Source organism: Dreissena polymorpha, chromosome 5 (assembly GCF_020536995.1).
Source record: "Dreissena polymorpha isolate Duluth1 chromosome 5, UMN_Dpol_1.0, whole genome shotgun sequence".
In the NCBI taxonomy this organism is placed as follows: domain Eukaryota; kingdom Metazoa; phylum Mollusca; class Bivalvia; order Myida; family Dreissenidae; genus Dreissena; species Dreissena polymorpha.
The window spans coordinates 28,704,525-28,732,400 of NC_068359.1; the positions used below are offsets into that span (position 1 = coordinate 28,704,525).

General features: G+C 36.8%; 1 protein-coding gene across 2 annotated transcripts in view; it reads left to right on the forward strand.

The window, feature by feature from the left end:
- Positions 1–88: 88 nt before the first annotated feature.
- Positions 89–27,876, forward strand: part of LOC127882129 (GATOR complex protein NPRL2-like) — a 67,246-nt gene continuing 39,458 nt past the window's right edge. For both annotated transcript variants that reach the window (XM_052430591.1, XM_052430592.1), the window contains exons 1-9: positions 89–234; positions 7,059–7,150; positions 9,589–9,757; positions 10,925–11,033; positions 11,761–11,897; positions 12,871–12,968; positions 15,701–15,737; positions 21,938–22,031; positions 25,032–25,149. In XM_052430591.1, the coding sequence (XP_052286551.1) occupies positions 151–234; positions 7,059–7,150; positions 9,589–9,757; positions 10,925–11,033; positions 11,761–11,897; positions 12,871–12,968; positions 15,701–15,737; positions 21,938–22,031; positions 25,032–25,149 (938 nt within the window). In that variant the 5' untranslated portion in view covers positions 89–150. The remainder of the gene's footprint in view (positions 235–7,058; positions 7,151–9,588; positions 9,758–10,924; positions 11,034–11,760; positions 11,898–12,870; positions 12,969–15,700; positions 15,738–21,937; positions 22,032–25,031; positions 25,150–27,876) is intronic.

Below are 27,876 nucleotides of genomic sequence, written 5' to 3' on the forward strand. Positions count from 1 at the left end.
TAGACTGAACTGAAGTTAATTGCTTTTTCGTACAATTTCGTACAATTTAAGAATCAAACGAGGCCGCAAATTACACAAATTATTCAGAGGTTACAATGCACGAAGTTGTTGTTCGACGACATACAGCAAAGAACAAATTCGTTTACAGAAATGGCCTCGCCAAACGCTGGGAAAATCAAATGCATATTTTTCAGCGAGTTCCATCCAACGGCAGGCCCTAAAATAGCATTTCAGGTAAATATCTATATTATGATTCGAGTACCATAAATTTGCCAATTTTGGTTTGTTTCGAACCCTCACATATTCGTACCTTTTCCGTGCTATTTCCTAATTAATTTCGCAATATTAAATAATGTGACAATTATTGAGGCGAAATTGAGATGTATGAAATTGCCATTTTTGTTATTTTGCATAATATGTTTTTTCATCACAATTCACTTTTCGGCATTGGACAAGTTCTGTACCATAACTTTGTCTTTGAATGTCTCTTTTTATGATTTTTGACTGGCGCGACTTTAAAGGGGCCTTTTCACAGATGTTTTGAAGTTTGTCATTAAATGCTTTATATTGATAACGATAAACATTAAATTGTAAAAGCTCCAGTAAAAAATCAAAAATAAAATTTAAAAAAGGAAAAAAAAGTAGCCAGCAGCAGGGCTCGAACCAGTGACCCCCGGAATCCTGAAGTAAAAACGCATAAGCCAACTGAGCTATCCTGCCATGCATACATAGGATGCATATTTTATACATTATATAAATAATCTTTGTATTTTCACAAATTTAAACGACAACAACAGCACTCTCCGAATTATTCAATCGTTTCACGTTGCAACGCTTTATAATTTTTAGGTTTTTAAATCGTGAAAAGATGCATATAATGGCTATATTAGACCATGGCAAATGTTCAGTAATACTGTTTCCTCACAAATATCATAACTAAACAGAAAATTTGCGAATCTGAAACAACTTTTTTCCATTTTGTCAATTTACCTAACCGTGAAAAGATCCCTTTAAGCCAATGACAGACCTTATTTAGGTCTGTCAATACTATATAAACTGTACGCTGAAGTTTCTTTAGCTACTATTGGGCTAGCAAAACAATGATTTTAGAACGCAAGTGTCCCAAATTTCAAGTTTCTTGTGCATTTTTAGCTCGGCTGTTTTCGGAGAAAACCCGAGGTTTTGTCATAGCTAGCTTGTCCGCTGTCCGCCGTGCTAAAACCTTAACGTTGGCTCTAAAATCAAAGTGCTTCTACCAACAACTTTGAAACTTCAAATGTAGATGCACCTTGATGAGTTCTACATGTCACACCCATTTTTGGGTCACTAGGTCAAAGGTCAAGGTCACTGTTACCTCTAAAAAAAACAACTGCACCCGCAGTCGAGCGTTGGCACCAGTTATGCGTGCTCTTGTTTACAAACTGTCGCAGTACCAGTACTTTTTCCAAATGGGCACTGATACATGTGTGAGGTCTGACGTCCACCAAAGAGGAGTGTGCAATTAAAAGTCCAACATGTATTTACATTGCACACTATTTAATGTCACTAGTTGCAACTTGCACCTCACAATTCGCAGTAGGAAAGTCTTGAAGTTGACCACTGTGCTTAAGATTATGACAGCTTCAGGTAAACTTTTCTATGGCATAATTACGCTTGAAAAGAGTGAACGTTGGTAGACTCTTATTAGCTCATCTTTTTTTTGAAAAAAAATTATGAGCTATTGTCATCACCTTAGCATCGGCGTCGGCGTTGGCGTCGGCGTTGGCGTCGGCGTCCGGTTAAGTTTTGCGTTTAGGTCCACTTTTCTCAGAAAGTATCAATGCTATTGCATTCAAACTTGGTACACTTACTTACTATCATGAAGGGACTGGGCAGGCAAAGTTAGGTAACTCTGGCTTGCATTTTGACAGAATTATGTGCCCTTTTTATACTTAGAAAATTGAAAATTTTGGTTAAGTTTTGTGTTTAGGTCCATTTTATTCCTTAAGTATCAAAGCTATTGCTTTCATACTTGCAACACTTACTAACTATCATAAGGGGACTGTGCAGGCAAAGTTATGTAACTCTGACTGGCATTTTGACAGAATTATGTGCCCTTTTTATACTTAGAAAATTGAAAATTTGGTTAAGTTTTGTGTTTTGGTCCACTTTATTCCTACAGTATCAAAGCTATTGTTTTCATACTTGCAACACTTATTAACTATCATAAGGGGACTGTGCAGGCAAAGTTATGTAACTCTGACTGGCATTTGGACGGAATTATGGGCCCTTTATACTTAGAAAATTGAAAATTTGGTTAAGTTTTGTGTTTTGGTCCACTTTACCCCTAAAGTATCATAGATATTGCTTTCATACTTGGAACACTCGCAAACTATCATAAGGGGACAGTAAAAGGACAAGTTGCATAACTCTGGTTTTCATTTTTACAGAATTATGGCCCTTTTTTGACTTAGTAACTTTGAATATATGGTTAAATTTTGTGTTTCAATCCACTTTACTTCTAAAGTATCAAGGCTATTGCTTTCAAACTTCAAATACTTTCATGCTATCATGAGGTTACTGTACCTGGCAAGTTGAATTTAACCTCGACCTTTGAATGACCTTGACTCAAGGTAAAATTATTAAATTTTGCTAAAATGGCCATAACTTCTTTATTTATGATTAGATTTGATTGATTTTTTGACAAAACTACTCTTACCTGACATACCACAATGTGACTCCACCCAAACCATCCCCCATGCCCTCCCCCCCTCCCCAGCCCCGAATCCCCCCCCAAATTTTTTTTTTATTTTTAACCAGGTTTTCCGAAGGAAAAAACTGGTTATTAGATTGGCGAATGCGGGCGGGCTGGCTGGCTGGCGGGCGGGTGGAACAAGCTTGTCCGGCCCATAACTATGTCGTTCATTGTCATATTTTAAAATCATTTGGCACATTTGTTCACCATCATTGGACGGTGTGGCGCGCGAAATAATTACGTTGATATCTCCAAGGTCAAGGTCGCACTTTGAGTTCAAAGGTCAAAATTGGCAATAAATGAGCTTGTCTGGGCCATAACTATGTCATTCATTGTGAGATTTTACAATTATTTGGCACATTTGTTCACCATCATGGGGCGGTGTGTCACACGAAAGAATCACGTCAATATCTCCAATGTCAAGGTCACCACAACTTAAAATAGATTTATTTTGAAACAAACTTACAAAGGGGGTTAATTTTGTTTGTTCATTTCAAAAGTTCAGTTTGAGTTGTCTCCCTTAATCAGATTTTTTTTCACAATGAAAACCTGGTTTTGTGACAATTTTGTCCCTTGTTTATTTTTTTATTTTTAAGATCATCTCACGATTGACCACCACACCCTCACACTATACCCCCCCCACCCCACCTCCCCAATTTTTTTTTTTTTGAAGCGGTTAAAAAACACAAATATTTATTTTTATTTTATTTTTGAAATACGGTCCAACCATCGCATCCAAGAATTCCCCCCCCCCCCCCCCCCGAATTGTTTTTTTTTTTCATTTTTTCCTCATTTTTGGAGGATTATGTAATAAATGTCCACACCCCCACACTATACACCCCTCTTCACGCCACCTCTCCCTCCTTTGAGATTTAAATTGAGAGTCCCTTCACCTTTAAAAAGAAAATAGATGAGCGGTCTGCACCCGCAAAGCGGTGCTCTTGTTTTACAATGGCATGGGATGAGTTTTATTTCATGTCTTTCTGATGGCATTGGAAGGATAGACTTGATACAGAGACCAGGTTGTGCACATTTACAAGTGATGGTATTAACTTCCAGAGCAAAAGCTAGTACACTACCACTACTCCATGCAAGGTTTTAAATTTAGGAAGGCAGCTTCAACTCTATATTAGTTATATAAGGTTTTACAAAGTTATTTATGAAATGCACTACACATGCTTTATTGTTGTTTCAATGTTTCTTATTGTGATTGATGATTATATAGAGGATATTTGTTGGATTTGATGGAATATCGATTTTATTTCACAAGTGATCATATAAAATAAAATTTTCACGAGTGGCGCAGCCACGAATGATGAAAATATGTATTTTTTATGATCACGAGTGAATTAAAATCGATATTCCATCAAATCCAACAAATTTTCTTTTTATTTTATGCTTTTTTAAACGTTAATTTACATTGTTAAAGAGTTTAACTGGATAATTTTGCTGGATTTATGACGCCATTTCGTAAAAAAATGACGTCATTTTAAAACAGTGAAATGCCAGTTTTATTTCACTGATATTTCTCTATAAAGCACCAGAAAGCATAAAATAAAAAATTAAAAACATATGTTAAAGGGGCCTTTTCACAGATTTTGGCATGTATTTAAGCTTGTCATTAAATGCTTTATATTGATAAATGTAAACATTGGATCTAAAAAAACTCTAGTAAAAAACAAGAATAAAATTAAAGAAAGAAAAAAAGTAACCCTCCACTGGGCCTCGAACCACAGACCCATGGAGTAAAGTCTATCACTTAGACCACTCAGCCATCCGTGATCATGCTATGATTGTTGTATTTTATACTTTATATAAGCAATCCTAGTAGTGTCACAAAATTTAAAGACAACAACAAAACTCTCCAAATTATTAATTGTTTTGCTTTGCAACACTTTATCATTTTCAGGGTTTTAAATCGTTAAAAGATGCATATAATGGATATTTTAGAGCATGGTAAATGTTCAGTATAACTGTTTCCTCACAAATATCATAACTACAACGAAAATTTGCTAATCTGAAATTATTTTAGCTCACCTGATTGCTCAGGTGAGCTTTTGTGACCAGTCTTTGTCCGTCGTATGTCCGTCCGTCCGTTAACATTTGCTCGTAAACACTCTAGAGGCCACATTTCTTGTCCCATCTTCATGAAACTTGGTCAGAAGCTTTGTATCAATGAAATCTCGGCCGAGTTCGAAACTGGGTTGTGCCGGGTCAAAACTTGGTCACTAGGTCAAAAAAAAGAAAAACCTTGTAAACACTGTAGAAGTCACTTTTCATGCCCAATCTTCATGTAACTTTGTCAAAATGTTTGTCTTAATGATATCTTGGTTGAGTTCAAAAGTGGTTCCGATCCGTTGAAAAACATGGCCGCCATAGGGCGGGGTAGTTTTCCTTATTTGGCTATAGAGAAACCTTGTAAACACTCTAGAAGTCACAATTTTTACCAAATCATCATGAAAGTTGGTCCAAACATTGGTTTAATTGATGTCTCGGATGATTTCAAAAAATGGTCAAGATCGGTGAAAAAACATGGCCGCCAGTGGGCGTGGCATTTTTCTCTATATGTATATAGTGGCAGTTTTCCCTATTTGGCTAAAGAGAAACCTTGTAAACACTCTAGAGTCACAATGTTTGCCCAATCATCACAAAAGTTGGTAAAAACATTGGTTTTATTGATATCTCGGACGAGTTTGATAATGGTAGGGATCGGTGAAAAAACATGGCCGCCAGTGGGCGGGGCATTTTTCTCTATATGTATATAGTGAAAACATGTGAACACAGTAGAAGTCACATTTTTGGCCCAATTTTCATGAAATTTGCTCAGAACATTTGTTTCCTTGATACGAGAGTTGAGTTAAAATATGGTTTCGGTCAGTTGAATAACATGGCTGCTGGGAGGGGGGCAGTTTTCTCATTATGCCCCCCCCCCCCTTTTGAAGAAGAGGGGTTATATTGTTTTGCTCATGTCGGTTTGTCCGTCCACCAGATGTTTTTTGGATGATAACTCAAGAGCGCTTATGCCAAGGATCATGAAACTTCATAGGTACATTGATCATGACTCGCAGATGACCCCTATTGATTTTCAGGTCACAAGGTCAAAGGTCAAGGTAGCGATGACCCGAAATAGTAAAATGGTTTCGGGATGATAACTGAAGAACGCTTAGGCCTAGGATCATGAAACTTCATAGGTACATTGATCATGAATCGTAGATGACCCCTATTGATTTTCAGGTCACAAGGTCAAAGGTCAAGGTCACAGTGACCAGAAATAGTAAAATGGTTTCCAGATGATAACTCAAGAACGCTTATGCCTAGGATCATGTAACTTCATAGGTACATTGATCATGACTCGCAGATGACCCCTATTGATTTTCAGGTCACTAGGTCAAAGGTCCAGGTCACGGTGACGTGAAATAGTAATATGGTTTCTGGATGATAACTCAAGAACGCGTATGCCTAGGATCATGAAATTTCATAGGTACATTGATCATGACTCGCAGATGACCCCTATTGATTTTCAGGTCACTAGGTCAAAGGTCAAGGTCAGGTTGACCTGAAATAGTAAAATGGTTTCTGGATGATAACTCAAGAACGCTTATGCCTAGTTTCATGAAACTTCATAGGTATATTGATCATAACTCGCAGATGACCCTTATAGATTATCAGGTCACTAGGTGAAAGGTCAAGGTCACAGTGCCAAAAAACGTATTCACACAATGGCTGTCAAGGTCACGGTGACTCAACTTAGAAAAATGGTTTTCGGATGATAACTCAAGTATGCTTACGCCTAGGATCATGAAACTTCATAGGTACATTGATCATGACTCGCAGATGAAATAATGATGAAACTTGACCAGGATGTTTGTCTGGACAATATCTAGGTCAAGTTTGACATTTGGAAAAGATTGAATTAACGGACTCCTCTCAGGTGTGCGAACTAGGGCCATCTTGGCCCTTTTGTTTAAATTTTGTCAATGTACTAAAACGTGAATAGATCCCTTTAAACCTTTTTATCAGAAGTTGTATTTTGATTATTTGAAAATAATGCATGCCTTTTTTTTTTGAATCTATGGCATTTTTTTGCACTTTTTGACATTTTTGTATTTCAGTTTTAAAAACTGTGAACAAGTTCCTTTAAAAAAAGACAATCAAATCAGAGAACTTATAAATCATCAATAAATGTCCAGTGACTGAAATTTAAACATGAAGAAACAGCTTTCTTGAAGTGACCTAAATTTTTATTTGTGACCAGCTGCAGTCTTTCAGTGTTTAACACTTTTATTTTTATTGATCGGGCATTTTTGCTTTAACCTATTTATAGGTTCCAGAGGAGATCATCTCTAAAGACTTGTTTGATGCCATCCAGATTTACATCATCACAAAGCCAGAGTTGAAGACAAGACTGATCACTGTGTAAGTATATTCAGTGCAGCTGTTTTGTGGTGTGTAGGTAAGAACCAGCTCAGCTGTAAGCTTAGATTGTACAGCTCTCCAGCTGTTGTGGGTTCAAATACTGTGCCTGGAATCTGTTACCCCTCATGCTTTCTTCAGCTTTTGAGCTTAGAATCAATCAAGGACAGTTCATGTTGACTATTCAAGGAATTGTCAGACATTTGCTACTCACCTAGACATGTGCACTGACACTCTGTGTAATGCTCTAGCCTCTAGAAAACGTGCAACATCCCCTTATGATTGTTTCTGCTAAAGATATTCAATTGAAACTAACCATATGTATTAGAGGTCATTGTTTGAAGCCACTGACCAAGTTCTTTAACTCTGACCTACACTTTATCACAATTACATCCCTTTTTGTATTGTGTAAAATCTTTGTATGACTGTTTCTGCTACAGAGATATTAAATTTGAACTTCACACCTGTGTTAAGTTTCATTGTGTAAGGGCAATTGCCAAGTTGCCCCTTTTTGAACTTAGAAAATTCAGGTTAATATTTGCGTGCAAAAACTGGTTGTATATCATTATGGTGACTTACTAAGGACCCCAACTATGACCTGCCATGTTGCTGAATCCCTTTTGTACTAAAACAATTTATGCAAAGGTCTGTGTTTGCTAATCAATAAATATACCCCAACAAACGAAGTTTAGGGGCGTATAAAGGAGTGAACTTGTCGGTCTGTCTGTCGGTCGGTCCGTATTAAGTGTCCGCTCTCTTATTCAAGTAATTTAAATCCGAGCTTCACCAAACTTGGTCAGAAGTTGTATCTAGATGATGTCTAGGCCAAGATCGAACATGGGTCATGGGGGGTCAAAAACTAGGTCACAGGGTCACTTAGTGGGTTTTAAACATTGAGCATGGTGTCAGCTCTCTAATTAAGAAGTTTTCATCCAATCTTCACCAAACTTAGTCAGAAGTTGTATGTAGATGATGTCTAGGTCAAGTTTGAATATGGGCCATGCCGGGTCAAAAACTAGGTCATGGGGTCACTTAGTGCGTTTCAAACATTCAGCATGTTGTCCGCTCTCTAATTCAAGTAGTTTTCATCCAATACCTTCACCAAACTTGGTCAGAATTTTTATCTAGATGATCTCTATGTCAAGTTCGAACATGGGTCATGCCGGATCAAAAACTAGGTCACGGGGTTGCTTAGTGCGTTTTAAATATTGAGCATGGTGTCTGCTGTTTTTTGTGATGACAACATGAAAAATATTCTGTGTCAATGCGGCATGTGACTAGTTTGGATGGACCAACCTTGATGAAACTTTGATTATAGGATAGGGATTGCATTTCATGGCCATTTGGCTCAAGGTCAATGTTACCAAAAAAGAAAAACACACTTTTATCACTAACTTTAGTTTGCACTGAGTTGTTTTGCTGCAATTTTGTGTGAATTTAATGTATATGCAGCCAAACATTTCATTTAAAGCAAGTCAGGTCAAGGTCACTGTTACTAAAAATGGAATAAAATGTTTCCACTAACTGACTAAATTTTGTTCTGAGGGATTTTGCTGAAATTTAGTTTCAGAATTGTTATATCAGTTAACTGACAGAAAATGTCCATTGCACTAATAAAGCCAAAGAAAAGTTGAGTGCGCTGTCTTTTGAAAGCTGTTTTAATTGTTTGAAGTATGTATTTTGTCTTTTTCGTCATATGCATAATAGGGAACTTTGGTTCCATTTTCTAAGAAATGAAAAGACAATAAAATAAATGTATTGAGTGAGATTATTTAAATGTTGCCAGGTAGGGATTGACTTTAAATGTTGTAGATAACAACACTTGGGCGCTTTCAGTTGCTTAAAAGGCAGTTACTTATGATAATATAAAACAGTTAAATACTGACATTATAATGCATAATTTGTTGATAGGTGTCCAATAATTAATCAGAATGTTATAGAATAAAAATTTCCTGTGAATTTTCTAAATATTTTGTTAATAACAAAGTGAATGTTCACATATATTAAAGATTGTTTTCAGTGTCATAAAATATCTGAATCTGGATACAGAACTGTCACCTAACAGATTGCTTGCTGGACCTAAAGGTTTGAATGCATAATCTGGGACCACCAAAATAATTCTTAAATAAAAGCTTAAGTCATTGTAATATATATGAGGCTCACTGTGGGAAAATGGAGCTTAATGCATATGTGTAAAGTGTTGTCCCAGATTAGCCTGTGCTGTCCACACATGCCAATCAGGCATAAATCATTTTGTCTTAACTGGATTTTTGTTAGGAAGAATATTTTCCGAATTCCATAAAAGCGGAAAATGGCTTCCCTAATAAGCCTGTGCGGACTGCAAAGGCTAATATGGGATGACACTTTTCTCATGCATTAAACCCTATTTTCCCAGAGCACGGCTCATATATATTTTTTACTCAAATGTTCCATGAATGCAGGAATACGCTTGGACACAAGATAGTAGGCTGCCCAGTGTACATTGACAACAAGAAATACGACCGGAATGCCCTGATCTTCAACTGCTGTTTCCTGTTTGACTGCGACACCCGCACAGCCCGTTATGAGCCTGTCGTGAAAAAGCTGGCTGCATACTTTACTCAACTGGAGGTTGTTGGTCCTTGCCTTAGTTTAGTTTAACCTATTTATTTTAGCTTGATTGCATCGAAAGCCTCATGCTTATATAAACGCTCTCGAGTCCGTTTCCTGGGCCTATGACAAGTACTTACCTTCCTTGCATTCTTGAATGATAATACTATGCTGTGCCAGGGCTTCCATTGTGACAGAAGTATTGGATTAAAATCCAAGTTTTGTCATAAGGCTTTTGAACTGCAGCCATGGAAGCATCCAAACTTGGAACTGTAGAGTCCAAATTGTTAAGTTCTTCTCAGTGAAAGCCGTAATTAACTCGAAAAGTGTCAGTATTTCTAAGAACAAACTACTTTCAGTACACTCTGGGAAAAGGTAAAAGGCTGAGCTTCACTTTATCTCTATAGCTTTACATAATAAAGAAGTAATATTGTTTTGTGAAGATTGAAATGTACATGCTTGTCAACACTGTAAAAACCCCAATAATGTTAGAATAGGAAAACTTATGAAATCCAATATCCAGGTAGTTTAAACTTCTTTTTATGACAAATTCACAAAGTCCTGCATACTATATTAACTAGCAGACTGACAGTTTGCCAAGGTTGGTATTTTGTGGAATGATAATGCAACAATGTACCAGTGTTTCAGACTTTCAGTATAAATCTATAGTTAGACAACCCTGTCTGTGATTGCTTTGTCTGTTGGTATAATGATCCCTATGTTTGTTGGTATATTGATCGCACTGTCTGTTGGTATATTGATTGCAATATCTGTTGGTATATTGACTGCAATGTCTGTTGGTATATTGACTGCAATTTCTGTTGGTATATTGATTGCAATATCTGTTGGAATGTTGATCGCAATGTCTGTTGGTATGTTGATTGCAATGTCTGTTGGTATATTGATTACAATATCAGTTGGTATGTTGATCGCAATGTCTGTTGGTATATTGATTGAAATGTCTGATGGTATATTAAATTATAGTTTCATTATTTTTTGTAGGTATCTAATTGTACTAGTTTATGCATATGAGCACATAAATTTGGTTTGTTATTTTCCACAAAGCCTGATAATGTTTGAGTGAAAATTTTGTTTAAACTTAGGCTGTAAATTAGTTAAAACTATTCATTTCAATACCCTGTATTGAGCAATTACAAAGATCAAACTTGTATATTAAACCTGTTACAGCTGGAGAGCAGTTTTTTGTCAGATGAAGAAAAGAAGAGCAATATTCCATCCCTCCTGTCACAGATATTGCAGAATTTAAACAAGTCGGGAAGTTGCAGCATGGATGTCAGTAAGTACCAACCAGCCTTTGAAAAAAACACATCATAATTGTGACCTGATTGAAATTAAAATTTGTTTTTTTAATCTACCCTGGTTGTTGATGCAACATTATTGTGAGTAGCCCTTTTTCAGAACTCAACTTATCCCTATGAACAAACAACTGTTTACTGTTATGCAATGTGCAGTGGTATCACAATTCACATCAAAATTCACATATTGACACAAGTGTTAATGTCATTGCAATTGTAACCTCAATACATAACCTCATGGATTGAGTTCAGTTTATTTGTACCATATGTAAATTAGCAGACCAACCAGTGTTCACTGATTCACATAACAATATAAGGCGCACGATTTTTATATTCTTTAGTTAGCGTTTAAATACCGGGTATGTATTTTTTTACCTGTAGCATAAGTATGGTGGAAGCCATTGAGACCAAATGAACTTTTCTTAATAAAATTTCTATCAAATTTAATCCATAAAGTAATTGTGGTTTTATCTGCTAAAATAAAGAATAATTTCCAACATTTCTTGTCAGGTGTGCAGATAGTTTTATGAAATATTAATTCTTGTTGCTTATACTTGAACAATCTCATGACATAAATACTTTTATTGATACCATTACATACATTATTAGATGTACTCTTTTTGTACGACTATATATTTCATTTTAATATATTGTATTAAATGACAGTCATGAAATCTTTGTTCACGAGTCCTCTTTGCACACTTGCAGACGACAGTTGCACCATCAGCCTGAAGTTGTCTCCCCTGATTGAGGACCCAAAGCCCGTGCAGGACCATGATGTCCCCGTGTTCCTGTCTGACAGGCCCCGTGTGAACCCCGCACGCTGGGACCTTACTACTCAGCAGGTAGGGGCCCAAATTCATCACTCTGGGAGTATTGCTTGGCATACAAAATTCATTTGTCTTTAGACAAGTTACTGTGCATTTGGATAATCAATAATATATGAGTCGTGTTCTGAAAAAAATTAGGCATAATGCATGTGCGTAAAGTGTCGTCCCAGATTAGTGCGTTAAGTTTCGTCCTAATTTGGGATGTCACTTTCCGCCTAAATTGGATTTTTCCTAAGAAGAGACTTCATTTAAACGAAAAATGTCATAAAAGCGGAAAGTGTCGCCCCTGATTAGCCTGTGCAGACTGCACAGGTTAATCAGGGACAACACTTTACGCACATGCATTAGGCCCAGTTTTCTCAGAACGCGGCTCATATGATAGAAAACAGAACCACCAAAGACAGACTCCGCCTGGCTGTTATGTTTCTATACCAACCTTTACACTGTTATTTCAATATTCTCATGGTTGCTTTTAGGATTACACAAATCTTAAGGATTTACATAAGCGCATGTGGTATTTGTATCATCGATGTTATGTATCAAATAGCAAATTAAGCCTGAAAAAATCAACACACAAGTAAGTAACCTTATCTAATGAAAATTCTGTATTTGCTGATGTTTTTAAATCCTCACAATGTGGAATAGAAGTTTATACATGTCTATGATATTGATGGATTGATTTAGGTACGTACATGTGAACTGCTTTATGACATAAATAATAACTTAGCACATCTCTTCAACATGATCAGTTTTATAATGCCATCAATTCATGGTGGGGGGGGGGGGGCATGCAATGTTTTTATCCAAAAACTATTTTACAGTTATAAATACAAAAAGTAATGGTTTTATGACGTTTTAAGATTAAGGAAAAAACAACAACAAATGTTTATGACTATGTGGAAATCTATGTTTTTTAAAAGCTACAGCCATATACATAAAATGACCCATCAGTTGTAACAGACAGAGTTATCTTCTTCCCATGATGCAGATTTTACAGTTCATAGACGGCTATAACCATGCAGCCAAAATAGCGGCCGAGGCAGATATTGAGATCAACCTGGTCAAAGCTTGCCTGCAAAATCTCTTGTAAGTACCATATGAAATTTATTGCATTTAATTATCACTTTTCGCCAATAATCATGCAAGATTACAAATAACCTGGGGTCTCACTGGAAAGTATTTGGGCTGACGCTCTGTGAAAAGAGGGTTGAATGCGTGAGCATAAAGTGTCGTCCCAGATTAGCCTGTGCAGTCCGCACAGGCTAATCAGGGATGACACTTTCCCCCTTTATGATATTTTTCGTTTCAAGAGTCTCTTCTTAGCAAAAATTCAGTTTAGGAGGAAAGTGTCGTCCCTGATTAGCCTGTGCAAACAGCACAGACTTATCTGTGACAAAACTTTATGCATATGCATTAAACCCCCTTTTCACAGAGCTCGGCTCATTTGGATTTCCCTATCTTATACAAATTGTTGCCATTTTTAGCACAGACCAGTATGAGGTGTTCAAGGTGAGCTATTGTGATCACACTATGTCTAGTGATCACACTATGTCTAGTGATCACACTATGTCTAGTGATCACACTATGTCTAGTGATCACACTATGTCTAGTGATCACACTATGTCTAGTGACCACACTATGTCTAGTGATCACACTATGTCTGGTGATCACACTATGTCTAGTGATAAACTATGTCTGGTGATCACACTATGTCTTGTGATCACACTATGTCTAGTGATCACACTATGTCTAGTGATCACACTATGTCTGGTGATCACACTATGTCTAGTGATCACACTATGTCTGGTGATCACACTATGTCTAGTGATCACACTATGTCTGACATCATACAGTGTGTCGTGTGCATTGTCCACTTATACCTTTTTTATCTCTCTTGAGGCTTAATTTGTTTATCCAATCTTGATGAAACTTGGTAAGAATGTTTATTTGGACAATATCTAGGCTGAATTCAAATCTGCATCAAAAAAGTAGATCACAAAGCAAATCTGAAAAAACCTGTGATGACTCAATCTTTATGAAACTTTGTAATTTGTTTATTGAGAAATATCAAGGTGAATTTAATTGTGGGTCTGTTGCATTAAAAAACTAGGTCACCAGATCAACTCTTAGTAGAAAACGGGCGGCGTCCACAGCAGTGTCCGCTCTCTAATTCAAATAGTTTTTATCTGATCTTCACCAAACTTGGTCAGAAGTTGTGTCTAGACAATATCTAGGTCCTGTTCGAATATGAGTCATGCCGGGTCAAAAACATGGTCACGGGGTCACTTAGTGCATTTCAAGGATTAAGCATGGTGTCCGCTCTCTAATTGAAGTAGTTTTCACCCGATCTTCACCAAATTTGGTCAGAAGTTGTGTCTAGATGATATGTAGGTCAAGTTCGAATATGGGTCATGCCGGGTCAAAAACTAGGTCACGAGGTTACTTAGTGCATTTCAAGCATTTAGCATGGTGTCTGCTCTCTAATTGAAGTAGTTTTCATCTAATCTTCACAAATTTAGTCAGATGTTACATCAAAATGATATCTAGGTCAAGTTCAAATATGGGTCATGCCGGGTCAATAACTAGGTCTCGAGGTCACTAAGTGCATTTCAAGCATTGTCCATAACCTTCGAACGGGCTTATCTTGTGACAGTTTGGCACTCTTGTTTATTCATCATTTAATTTTAAGCCATCTTACCACATATGAGTACCATGAGGAGACTCAATGACGCATGTATCACCTATCTCATAAGCTCAAAGGTCAAGGTCACACTTATAGGTCAAACGTCAAAAAGCTGGTGTCAACATAATCAGAGTTTTGAGACAATAGTGGCAGGTGGATGCATCAATGCCATATAAACACATGTCTTCTTCATGTAGGTATAGCCTGTTGTTCTCTTACTTAGTTTGTACCTTCTATCAGGTTTAGTCTTTAGCAAATGGTTATCTTAGACACAGGTAAGCGATTAAGGGCTGACATGGCCCTCTTGTTCACAGGAGGGAAGCCCATAGTGTTGTTTTTTTCATATATATACATATGCTATAATAGAAACAAGGAGTGCAACTTCATTTTCCGTAAAACTACAACATCTTTACTGTAAACCATGTAACTGGAACAATTTTTAACGAATCAACTACACACCGGTTGTTTTCGAAAGCTAATAAAATAATTTATCAGGAAAAATTAATATCAGTACCATTGATCCAGCAGTATTTTGATACCAGCCCTAAAAAATAATACTATGGGCTTCCCTCCTGTGCACTTGTTAATAACAAGAAGCCATATTATAGCCAGTTAAATACACACAACTTTTAGGCTGTCAAACCATGAGAGTTACTGATAGGAGAAGGGAAATATCACGGTTTTTAGACCAAAATTGAGAAATTAGTGTTCTTGTTTTTTCTTCTAACAAATGCTTCAAAAATGAGAATTAAAGTGTTTTGAATATTAGATTTAATAAAGTGTAACTTTGAGAAATGGATGGTAGATTTACTAAATGGTGATGAACATTTTTTTTTGAAACCTTCAATTGGAAATTGTTTGGTCCAATTTGGGAAAAATATGTACTTTATTCCATTGGGAATGGGGCCAGATACCGGCCCCCATTTTGAACAAAAAAACAACACTGCGTCTTGATTGTGTTTTCAAGTATTGCTTCTTACACAAACTGTGTTGACGTTGAGGTTAAATGAAATATTTCTGCTAACAAAGTAGTAAAAAAAATTGCCTAATTTAGTGACAGTTTCTTAAAGTCCAGAAAGCACATTAATCTGTACACTTTACAATGTTTGAATTTCATCTTTTTCTCTAATTCCAGGCACATTGATGTGATAACAGTGATATCTGTGTTTCAAGTGAGTGTTTTTTTTATCTTGATTTTTTAAAGCTTTATTTTAATCTTGAATTAAAGGTTTAAGAGCGAGATCATCAATATAAATTATAACACTATCATGTTACCATTCTTGACAGTAAAATAGATTTGTAACCTGTTAAATGTTTCAATGACTAAAAACTTTGTTCACCTAATTGATGTATTTAAAAGTTAATTCCTTAGTTAGTGAAATAAAGTTATTTTCCCATTTTATAAAAAATATCATGATTCAAAAGTTCTATTGCTAACATCATAAACAGGATATTGTTTTGAATAAGAATTGGAATCAGAAGTGACAATATCCTTCATACATAGTTAATAGGAATTGATGGATGTCAGGGCTTTTTTTCCTGACTTTGTGAAGCGGCCCTGGCCCCTCACTTTGTGAAAAATTGAGTCGCGAACTTTTCAAAATTGTGAAAAATTGAGTCGCAAACTTCTTAAAATTGTGAAAAAATGAGTCGCGAACTTCTTTAAATTGTGAAATTCAAAGTTCAATGCATAAGTATAGTTAAAGCATGTTAAACACTTGAATATTATCAAAATTTCCTTAAATAATGCAATAAAGGCATATTTTCCTTCTATGAATACTGTATTTGATACAATAACAACACATATACATTTATCTGATTTGCAAAACATTCATGTACCAAATGCAACTAAAATACCTGGTCCCAACACTTCTTTACCACAGGAATAACATTTATAAACATAGAACATTTCAAGGACACATAACTCAGACATGTTCTGGACTTTACAGCTTTAGAACTCTGTTCTTTTTACTCTTGAAAATGTCAATAATTCTCTCGCCAGTGCATGATGATCTCCCTGGGAGGTTGTCATTTGATCTGAAGCATTAGGTATACATTGAACAACAGTACTTTTGTAAGAAATGTAAACGAGTTATTTTATTTTTCACATTTTTTCACAAAACATAAATAGACTACATAGAAAGTTTGAATCATGAATATGCCTCATGAATTTGCATTTAAATTAAAAACAAATATATGAAGGGACCACATTATTTACTTTAACCAAGATTTACAATCGTAAACAGATACGAATAACAAGTCTCGGTCATCAATACTAGGGGACGTTTTGGCTAGGGGCCGTTTTGACTAGTTTCCATCAGTACATAAGCGGCGGCAGATGCTTTCACTTTTATCAAATGACTTTCCTTATAATGCTATCAATGTGCATGTTTCAAAACTTACCCTTCAGTATAAAGCTGTTGTTTCTTCACTGTTATCACAAATTTCAATAAATCGGGATTATTTTGCGGTTTGTTTTAATTTTCTTCATGTAGTAACGAGCGTTCCGCGTCGCCATTTTTTTATAGTGACATTGCTAGGCAGAGCTTTTACTATTGACGCCGGTTTCACCGGTTACACAACACTTTAAAATCGATTAAAACAAGCAAACATCGGTAACGCGAGTCGACAATTTTTCGCAAATTCGGAATTCAAAACGAGATTATGAAACTTATACTTCTGTTTCCGAAATGGCCGTTTTTGACTGTTTTGAGCACAAAAAGTCCGTTTTTCACGATTTAAAACGGCCGTTTTTGAAAATATTCACGGCCATGTCAGGTTTGTGAATTGGCCGTGTGAAAATTGTGAAATGTCCATCCACGGCCAATCGCAAAGAAGGAAAAAAAGCCCTGGATGAAAATTATAAAGTGCCAGTATAGTTATGTACAAAAGAATCATGAAAAGTTAGAATGTAAGCCTTTTCTCACATTACCTTATTATCAATTCAAATAATTCCATGGACTATATTTCTTAAATTGCACAATTCCATCGACACAAATTCCCACTTAAATGGGTATTTGTCGAATTACTAAACGTAGTGCACAAATCGCTGCACTTGCTGATCTTTTTGCTGTCATTCAGTACTGATCTATTTGCTATGTTTCAGTACTGACCTATTTGCTGTGTTTCAGTACTGATCTATTTGCTGTGTTTCAGTACTGATCTATTTGCTGTGTTTCAATACTGATCTATTTGATGTGTTTCAGTACTGATCTATTCACTGTGTTTCAGTACTGATCTATTTGCTGTGTTTCAGTTCTGATCTATTTGCTGTGTTTCAGTACTAATCTATTTGCTGTGTTTCATTACTGATCTATTTGCTGTGTTTCAGTACTGATCTATTTGCTGTGTTTCATTACTGAGCTACATGTATGTGCTGTGTTTCAGTACTGATCCATGGGCTGTGTTTCAGTACTGATCTATATGCTGTGTTTCAGTACTGATCTATTCACTGTGTTTCAGTATTGACCTATTTGCTGTGATTCAGTACTGTTCTTTTTGCTGTGTTTCAGTACTGATCTATTTGCTGTGTTTCAGTACTGATAAATTTGCTGTGGTTCAGTACTGATATATTTGTTGTGTTTCAGTTCTGATCTATTCACTGTGTTTCAGTACTGATCTATTTACTGTGTTTCAGTACTGATCTATTTGCTGTGTTTCAGTACTGATCTATTCACTGTGTTTCAGTACTGACCAATTTGCTGTGTTTCATTACTGATCTATTTGCTGTGTTTCAGTACTGATCTATTTGCTGTGTTTCAGTACTGATCTATTTGCTTTGTTTCAGTACTGATCTATTTGCTGTGTTTCAGTTCTGATCAATTCACTGTGTTTCAGAACTGATCTATTCACTATGTTTCAGTACTGATCTATTCACTGTGTTTCAGTACTGATCTATTTGCTGTGTTTTAGTACTGATCTATTTGCTGTGTTTCAGTTCTTATCTATATGCTGTGTTTCAGTACTGATCTATTCACTGTGTTTCAGTACTGATCTATTTGCAGTGTTTCAGTACTGATCAATTGGCTGTGTTTCAGTACTGATCTATATGCTGTGTTTCAGTACTGATCTATTTGCTGTGTTTCAGTTCTGATCTATTTGCTGTGTTTCAGTACTGATCTTTTTGCCGTCTTTCAGTACTGACCTATTTGTTGTGTTTCAGTACTGATCTATTTGCTGTGTTTCAGTACTGACCTATTTACTGTGTTTCAGTACTGATCTTTTTGCTGTGTTTCTGTACTGATCCATGGGCTGTGTTTCAGTACTGATCTATTTGCTGTGTTTCAGTACTGATCTATTTGCTGTGTTTCAGTACTGATCCATGGGCTGTGTTTCAGTACTGATATATTTACTGTGTTTCAGTACTGACCTATTTGCTGTGTTTCAGTACTGATCTATTTGCTGTGTTTCAGTACTGATCTATTTGCTGTGTTTCAGTACTGATCTATTTACTGTGTTTCAGTACTGATCTATTTGCTGTGTTTCAGTACTGATCTATTTGCTGTGTTTCAGTACTGATCTATTCACTGTGTTTCAGTACTGACCTTTTTGCTGTGTTTCAGTACTGTTTTTTTGCTGTGTTTCTGTACTGATCCATGGGCTGTGTTTCAGTACTGATCTATTTGCTGTGTTTCAGTACTGATCTATTTGCTGTGTTTCAGTACTGATCCATGGGCTGTGTTTCAGTACTGATATATTTACTGTGTTTCAGTACTCACCTATTTGCTGTGTTTCAGTACTGATCTATTTGCTGTGTTTCAGTACTGATCTATTTGCTATGTTTCAGTACTGATCTATTTACTGTGTTTCAGTACTGATCTATTTGCTGTGTTTCAGTACTGATCTATTTGCTGTGTTTCAGTACTGATCTATTCACTGTGTTTCAATACTGATCTATATGCTGTGTTTCAGTACTGATCTATTCACTGTGTTTCAGTACTGATCTATTTGCTGTGTTTCAGTACTGATCTATTTGCTGTGTTTCAGTACTGATCTATTTGCTGTGTTTCAGTACTGATCTATTCACTGTGTTTCAGTACTGATCTATTCACTGGGTTTCAGTACTTTTGCTGTGTTTCAGTACTGATCTATGTGCTGTGTTTCAGTACTGATCCATGGGCTGTGTTTCAGTACTGATCTATATGCTGTGTATCAGTACTGATCTATTCACTGTGTTTCAGTACTGACCTATTTACTGTGTTTCATTTCTGATCTATTTGCTGTGTTTCAGTACTGATCTCATTACTGTGTTTCAGTACTGATCTATTTACTGTGTTTCAGTACTGATCTATTTGCTGTGTTTCAGTTCTGATCAATTCACTGTGTTTCAGTACTGATCTTTTCACTGTGTTTCAGTACTGATCTATTCACTGTGTTTCAGTGCTGACTATTTGCTGTGTTTAAGTACTGATCTATTTGCTGTGTTTCAGTACTTATCTATATGCCGTGTTTCAGTACTGATCTATTCACTGTGTTTCAGTACTGATCTATTTGCAGTGTTTCAGTACTGATCTATTGGCTCTGTTTCAGTACTGATCTTTTCACTGTGTTTCAGTACTGATCTATTTGCTGTGTTTCAGTACTGACCTATTTGCTGTGTTTCAGTACTGATCTTTTTGCTGTGTTTCAGTACTTACCTATTTGCTGTGATTCAGTACTGATATATTTGCTGTGTTTCAGTACTGACATTTTTGTTGTGTTTCAGTACTGATCTATTTGCTGTGTTTCAGTACTGAGCCATGGGCTGTGTTTTAGTACTGATCTATTTGCTGTGTTTCAGTACTGAGCCATGGGCTGTGTTTCAGTACTGATCTATTTGCTGTGTTTCAGTACTGATCTATTTCCTGTGTTTCAGTACTGATCCATGGGCTGTGTTTCAGTACTGATATATTTACTGTGTTTTGGTTGTGTTTCAGTACTGGTCTATTTGCTGTGTTTCAGTACTGATCTATTCACTGTGTTTCAGTACTGATCTATTTGCGGTGTTTCAGTTCTGATCTATTTGCTGTGTTTCAGTACTGATCTATTTACTGTGTTTCAGTACTGATCTATAAGCTGTGTTTTTTTTGTACTAATCTATTCACTGTGTTTCAGTTCTGATCTATTTGCTGTGTTTCAGTACTGATCTATTTGCTGTGTTTCAATACTGATCTATTTGCTGTGTTTCAGTACTGATCTATTCACTGTGTTTCAGTACTGATCTATTCTCTGTGTTTCAGTACTGACCTATTTGATGTGTTTCAGTACTGATTTATTCACTGTGTTTCAGTACTGATCTATTTGCTGTGTTTCAGTTCTGATCTATTTGCTGTGTTTCAGTACTAATCTATTTGCTGTGTTTCATTACTGATCTATTTGCTGTGTTTCAGTACTGATCTATTTGCTGTGTTTCATTACTGAGCTACATGTATGTGCTGTGTTTCAGTACTGATCCATGGGCTGTGTTTCAGTACTGATCTATATGCTGTGTTTCAGTTCTGATCTATTTGCTGTGTTTCAGTAGCTGTTCTTTTTGCTGTTATCAGTACTGATATATTTGCTGTGTTTCAGTACTTATCTATTTGCTGTGGTTCAGTACTGATATATTTGTTGTGTTTCAGTTCTGATCTATTCACTATGTTTTAGTACTGATCTATTTGCTGTGTTTCAGTACTGATCTATTTGCTGTGTTTCAGTACTGATCTATTCACTTTGTTTCAGTACTGATCTATTTGCTGTGTTTCAGTTCTGATCTATTCACTGTGTTTCAGTACTGATCTATTTGCTGTGTTTCAGTACTGATCTATTTGCTGTGTTTCAGTACTGACCTATTTGCTGTGTTTCAGTACTGATCTTTTTGCTGTGTTTCAGTACTGACCTTTTTGCTGTGTTTCAGTACTGATCTTTTTGCTGTGTTTCAGTACTGATCTATTTGCTGTGTTTCAGTACTGATCTATTCCCTGTGTTTCAGTACTGATCTATTTGCTGTTTTCAGTACTGATCTATTTGCTGTGTTTCAGTACTGATTTATTTGCTGTTTTCAGTACTGATCTATTGGCTGTGTTTCAGTACTGATCTATTTGCTGTGTTTCAGTACTGATCTTTTTGCTGTGGTTCGGTACTGATCTATTCACTGTGTTTCAGTACTGATCTATTTGCTGTGTTTCAGTACTGATCTATTTGCTGTGTTTCAGTACTGATCTATTCACTGTGTTTCAGTACTGATCTAATTGCTGTGTTTCAGTACTGATCTATTTGCTGTGTTTCAGTACTGATCTATTCACCGTGTTTCAGTACTGATCTATTCACTGTGTTTCAGTACTGATCTATTCACTGTGTTTCAGTACTGATCTATTCACTGTGTTTCAGTACTGATCTATTCACTGTGTTTCAGTACTCGAACATGTTTACAACCACAAGCAATCTACAACAGCTGATAGAGAACCCCTGTCTGCAGGCAGAGTGTCTCCAAGCTGTGGCCACCAACAGTAAGCCACAATAAACAATTTTGGACATTTGCTTTGTTATCAGAGATGAACCTATTGGCATTCATCTTGTGACACAGCACACATGTGTTTACATCCTTAAAACAGTAAAAATATCAGGCAGATAAATGTGAGAAGTAACTGGACCGTTACATTTGTGTTTATTTGGTTGAAAAGGTATGCATACCGCTTATGGACAATCATCTCACCTGACAATTAATGAAGTGAACATAATAAGGAAACATTACTTATCATTAATTCTTGCACACTTTTTTTGCTGTACATCACTTCTGAAACAACTGTATGATGTCAATTTGTACAAAATAGATTCATTCAATTGCTTATGCAAATTAGTGATGCATTTATTAGTGTCAATTCACAATTGAAGTATCTACAACTATATTTCCTTCTTAAGAATGACAAACTGGATTGTTTTTTACTGGGGCATATTTTAATGTTTTAAAGACAACGAAATCAAAACTTCTACAGTTTGTTTGGGTGCAAATAAAACAATTGTTTCTACAGTTAATCAAATGCTAGTCATCATACTCAGTAGTCAAAGAACAGCCTTGGAATATCTTTTGGTAAAACAAAATGAAACTAGAAATGGCGCGGCAGAGGCCGACGCGTATCCCCACGCCACATGTTTGACCCAGGGGCGCCCCAGGGTTGGTAATAGGGCCATGCATTGTTAAGATTGACCGTATCGTCATAACAGATGTTCAGTATCAATTTGAAGTAAATGGGTGTAGAAATAAAGAAGTTAATGTAAAATAACCTAAAAAAATGAGTGAAAATCTCTGACCCGGCCCCACCCCAACCCCCATAACTTTTGACCCAGGGGTTACATCAAAATTTCAAATAGTGCATTGTGGCACATGCGGTATGCTCATAGCTACCATGTGTGTAAGTTTCAAGGTTGTAGTGCTAATAGTGTAGGAGGAGATAGTGGCATGGACGGACAGACGGCGGAGATAACCACAAAATAGATTTCAAAATCTAAATGCGGACCCTTAGTTTAAGGTCAAGGTCACAGGGGTAAATTTTTTTAGGCGCATGGAAAGGTGTTGTCCAGATACACATGCATACCAAATATGAAATCAATATCTGAAGGGACACAGAAGTTATGAGCCTTTTTCGAATCGCGGTCGCAGATTTCGAAACCTGAAAACTGACCCCAAGTTCAAGATCAAGGTCACAGGGGTCAAAATTTGTATGCGCATGGAAAAGTGTTGTCCAGATACACATGCATACCAAATATGAAAGCAATATCTGAAGGGACACAGTCGTAATGAGCCTTTTTCAAATCACGGTCGCTGATTTCGAAACCTGAAAACTGACCCAAAGTTCAAGGTCAAGGTCACAGGGGTAAAAAATTGTATGCACATGGATAGGTGTTGTCTAGAAACACTAGCATACCAAATATGAAAGCAATATCTGAAGGGACACAGTAGTTGTGAGCCTTTTTTGAATCGCGGTCGCAGATTTCGAAACCTGAAAACTGACCCCAAGTTCAAGATCAAGGTCACAGGGGTCAAAATTTGTATGCGCATGGAAAAGTGTTGTCCAGATACACATGCATACCAAATATGAAAGCAATATCTGAAGGGACACAGTCGTAATGAGCCTTTTTCAAATCACGGTCGCTGATTTCGAAACCTGAAAACTGACCCAAAGTTCAAGGTCAAGGTCACAGGGGTAAAAAATTGTATGCACATGGATAGGTGTTGTCTAGAAACACTAGCATACCAAATATGAAAGCAATATCTGAAGGGACACAGTAGTTGTGAGCCTTTTTTGAATCGCGGTCGCATATTTCGAAACCTGAAAACTGACCCAAAGTTCAAGGTCAAGGTCACAGGGGTCAAAAATTTAATGTGCATGGATAGGTGTTGTCTAGATATATTAAAATCTGAAGGGACACAGTAGTTATGAGCCTTTTTCGAATCGCGGTCGCAGGAAAATCACTGACCCGGCCCCGCCCCAACCCCCATAACTTTTGACCCAGGGGTCAGATCAAAATTCTGTTACTGTCGCACATATGCTCATAGCTACCATGTATGTAAGTTTCAAGGTTCTAGTGCTAATAGTGTAGGAGGAGCAGGTGGCCAGGACGGATGGACGGACGGACAGACAAACATCACCACAATATCCCCACTTTTTCTCCGAAAAGCGTGGGGATAATTATTTTAAATTCATTGCATACATAGCTGGTAATGAATACTAAATGTTGTGGTACTGTATATACAAACACATCCCATTATTCTAGTTGATGTTATGCATATGAATATCAGAACATCCCATGAATAAGTTGTATTGTCAGCGTGTCTCTAAATTTTAGGACTCAGTATTTTTGGAATAATTTTTAGTATCTAAATTTTGTGCACCCACATTTTTTGAAATTATTGCCGAAAACTTCGAGAAATTACCGTAATTTACATGGCGCTTTATCAATCCTCTTTGGAAAAATAAATATGTCTACATGAACACATTTTATGTGAGGTGAAATAGTTATCAATCATCTTCAGATTGTTGTGTTATAACCTAAAAGTATTGTCTAACTTGTTAACTTTTGAGTCATCATATGGGGAACTGATTATCTGTAAATTTCAATCCACAGAATACGTAGATGTATATGTATCAACCCTTTCCCACAGTGAAAATGGCTATGTGCAAACAGCATAAAACCAGAACAGCCTGCGAGTTACTCACAGTCTGTTCAGTTTTTATGCTGTTTGCTGCTTGTCAGTATCTCAGGGTTGGAAATGAAGCCATTAAAGCTTGCATTAAGTAAGAAAGGTCTTTAATCAAATGGTACTTTCTAAGGAACTACAAATGCGTCAAAATATGTAATCTAAGTGGTAAAGGGATAATCATTCAGTAACATATCATGTCCTTAATTAAATGTAACTTTCTAAGGGACTATGAATGCAGAAAAATACGTATCTTATATCTAAGTGCTAAAGGGTTAATCATTCAGTAACATGTCATGTTGAACTTCAGGTCACGTGAAGCCCTTATTTCGTGATGTGTTCATGCTGTACTGCAGCCTGACGCAGGGTCTGACGGTGAGGGATCTGTGCCTGAGGTTCAGCCCACACGCCATGAAGATTGATGAGAAGTGGGTTGCCTAGTAACCCATTTTTTGCCTAGCGTCTGGAAAAAAGGCCTTGGCAAACAGCGTAGACCCAGATGAGATGCCGCATGATGCGGCGTCTCATCAGGTTCTGCGCTGTTTGCTTAAAGGAATTTCTGTAGGAAATATTATCAATATAGTAGACATTCCTAATTTTGGAAATAAATTGATCCAATTTAGAAATTTAGGAGAGTCCACTAGGCATAAATGGGTTAAGGTTCTGTAGAGGTTTGTTTGGAAACTAGCTAGGAACCTGCTGGCAACATGTGAGGTCCATTGTCAATAATTCTTGTAATTATTCAAGAAGCTGAACCATGCACACGTTTGACCATTGACCTTTAGTTTGACCATGACCTATGACCAATTGATGACACACCTTCTCCCTATGTGTTAACATTTGTTTGTAAACTACAGTCAATCTTGTGCTTGCGACCACTTGAATTAAGCGACTTTTGTCTTATGCGACCACTTTTAATCCCGCCCGAGCGTTTTAACTATATTTTCATATTGTATTTAGCGACTTTTGTCTTACGCGACCAGCGACCGCTGATTTAGTGTATTTTGATGCCCGAGTCTTGAATTAAGCAACCGCTTTAAGGTAAAAGTGGTAAATCTGTTGATCGTTCAGGGACAAATCAGTGTTGATTGTTTATCTAAGCCGATAACATGAACCATTACATCTTTGTTTTGATTTCACACCAGCCATTTTCCTTTGTATTTTGAATTTGCATGATGTGTAATGAAGTTGAAGTCTCGACAAGTTGTCTTTATGGCACAATTTAACTTTTGACCTTTATCTGAGAAGTTGACCTTTGAGGTAGGGAAACTGTCTTCACTCATGAAACACAATCTGAACATTTGTTGTGAATTATTATTTTTTTCATGATGAATCACAAAATTACTATCAAGATGAGCCATTTCATTCCCAACTTCAACCTTTGACCACAAAATGTGATTTTCACATTTTAGGGAGGGAGTCGTCTGTTACTTGGGACATGCTGTCTCGTCAAAGCGGCACGTTTTGGTAAAATATTTAAAATTGCTCAATGAATGACTAAGTTACAGTCTGGACAAGAAGTTGTATGGCCATCTTTGACCATTAACCTCTGATTGTAACCTTTACCTTGAGTTAGGGAGACTGTTGTTATATGCAACACTTTTACTCCTAATGGTGGTCATTTGTAGTAAGTTTTTATGCCCCAAAGGAGGGCATATAGTGATCGGACCATCCGTCCGTCCGTCTGTCTGTCCATCTGTCTTTCTGTCACACTTTGCGTTTAGGTTTCGAAAATGCTCATAACTTCTATGTTGCTTCAGATAGCAACTTGATATTTGGCTTGCATGTGTAACTCATATAGCTGCACATTTTGAGTGGTAAAAGGCTAAGGTCAAGGTCATCGTTCAAGGTCAAAGGTCAAATATATAGCTATAAAGCGGCGCAGAAAGGGGCATTGTGTTTCTGTCAAACACTTGTTTTACATTTGTATGAATGACAAAGATACAGTCTTGACAAAATGTTTCATAACCAAATTTGACCTTTTTACCTCGAAGTGTGACCTAGATCTGTGAGGTAAGGAGATACTCGCTGGGAATATTAGGGTTGAACTATTTAAACATCGCAAAATTAATGACAAAGTTAGTCAGAAAAGCTTAGAAGTTCACTCGCATACACTCGATTGTTGTGACTGCTATATAAAGCTCTGCAAGCCAGCTTGACAAAAAGGAATAATCATCACCATTATTGAAGTATTATGTCTGAAAGGTTTTTGATTTGTATGCCCCCGGATTGAATTATCAGGGGTATATTGTTTTTGGCCTGTCTCTCTGTCATTGTATGTGTGTGTCTGTCTGTCTGTCCCAAAACGTTAACCTTTGTCATAACTTTTGCAATATTGAAGATAGCAACTTGATTTTTGGCATGCATGTGTATCTCATGGAGCTTCACATTTTGAGTGGTGAAAGCTTAAGGTCATCCTTCAAGGCCAAAGGTTAAATATATGGCTTCAAAGCGGCGCAGTAGGGGGCATTGTGTTTCACAAACACAGCTCTTGTTTTAATTATGCCAGTACATGGAGGGGAAATATATTGGAATCTTTCTGTTGGTCAACCGTTCAGTCTCCTCGCATTTGTGAGTTATTTTCCTGTGAACATATCTAACAAAGAATTGTCGGTTTACTGGTCACGCTTGTTACTAAGATCTCGTTTATCTTTGGTATGGGATATGTTTGCATATTAAATGGGTGCTAGTCTTGTTAAAAAATGGAATGTTATGCGATTAACAGTGAATCTTTTCTCGTTGGAAGTCGGTTAGACTAGTTTTTCACATTAAACATCTCAACATGCAGTGCAATGTTTATTAAACTTGAATATAATTTGGTTGATCACAGACTTTACTTATACCACGCCACCAGCAGATAGGGAAGGACTTTATTTGCATGAATCGCAAGTCTATCGGTCATAATGTTAGCCTAAAGGTTAAACCTATTTAATTTTAGGTCAATTGCATCAAAGCCTGAGGCGTATTGAAGCGCTTTTGAGTCATTTTCCTGGAAAGAACCAGTACCTGGTGTCTTTGGTGGAAGTCTGTAGAAAGCTCTCACAGTGGGGATCAAACCCATGACTATCCAGATTCAAGGCAGACACCATAAAAAGTATCCACTATGCCACAACTTGCCTGTATAAGACGTCATATATCAACTTTGCACACCCATC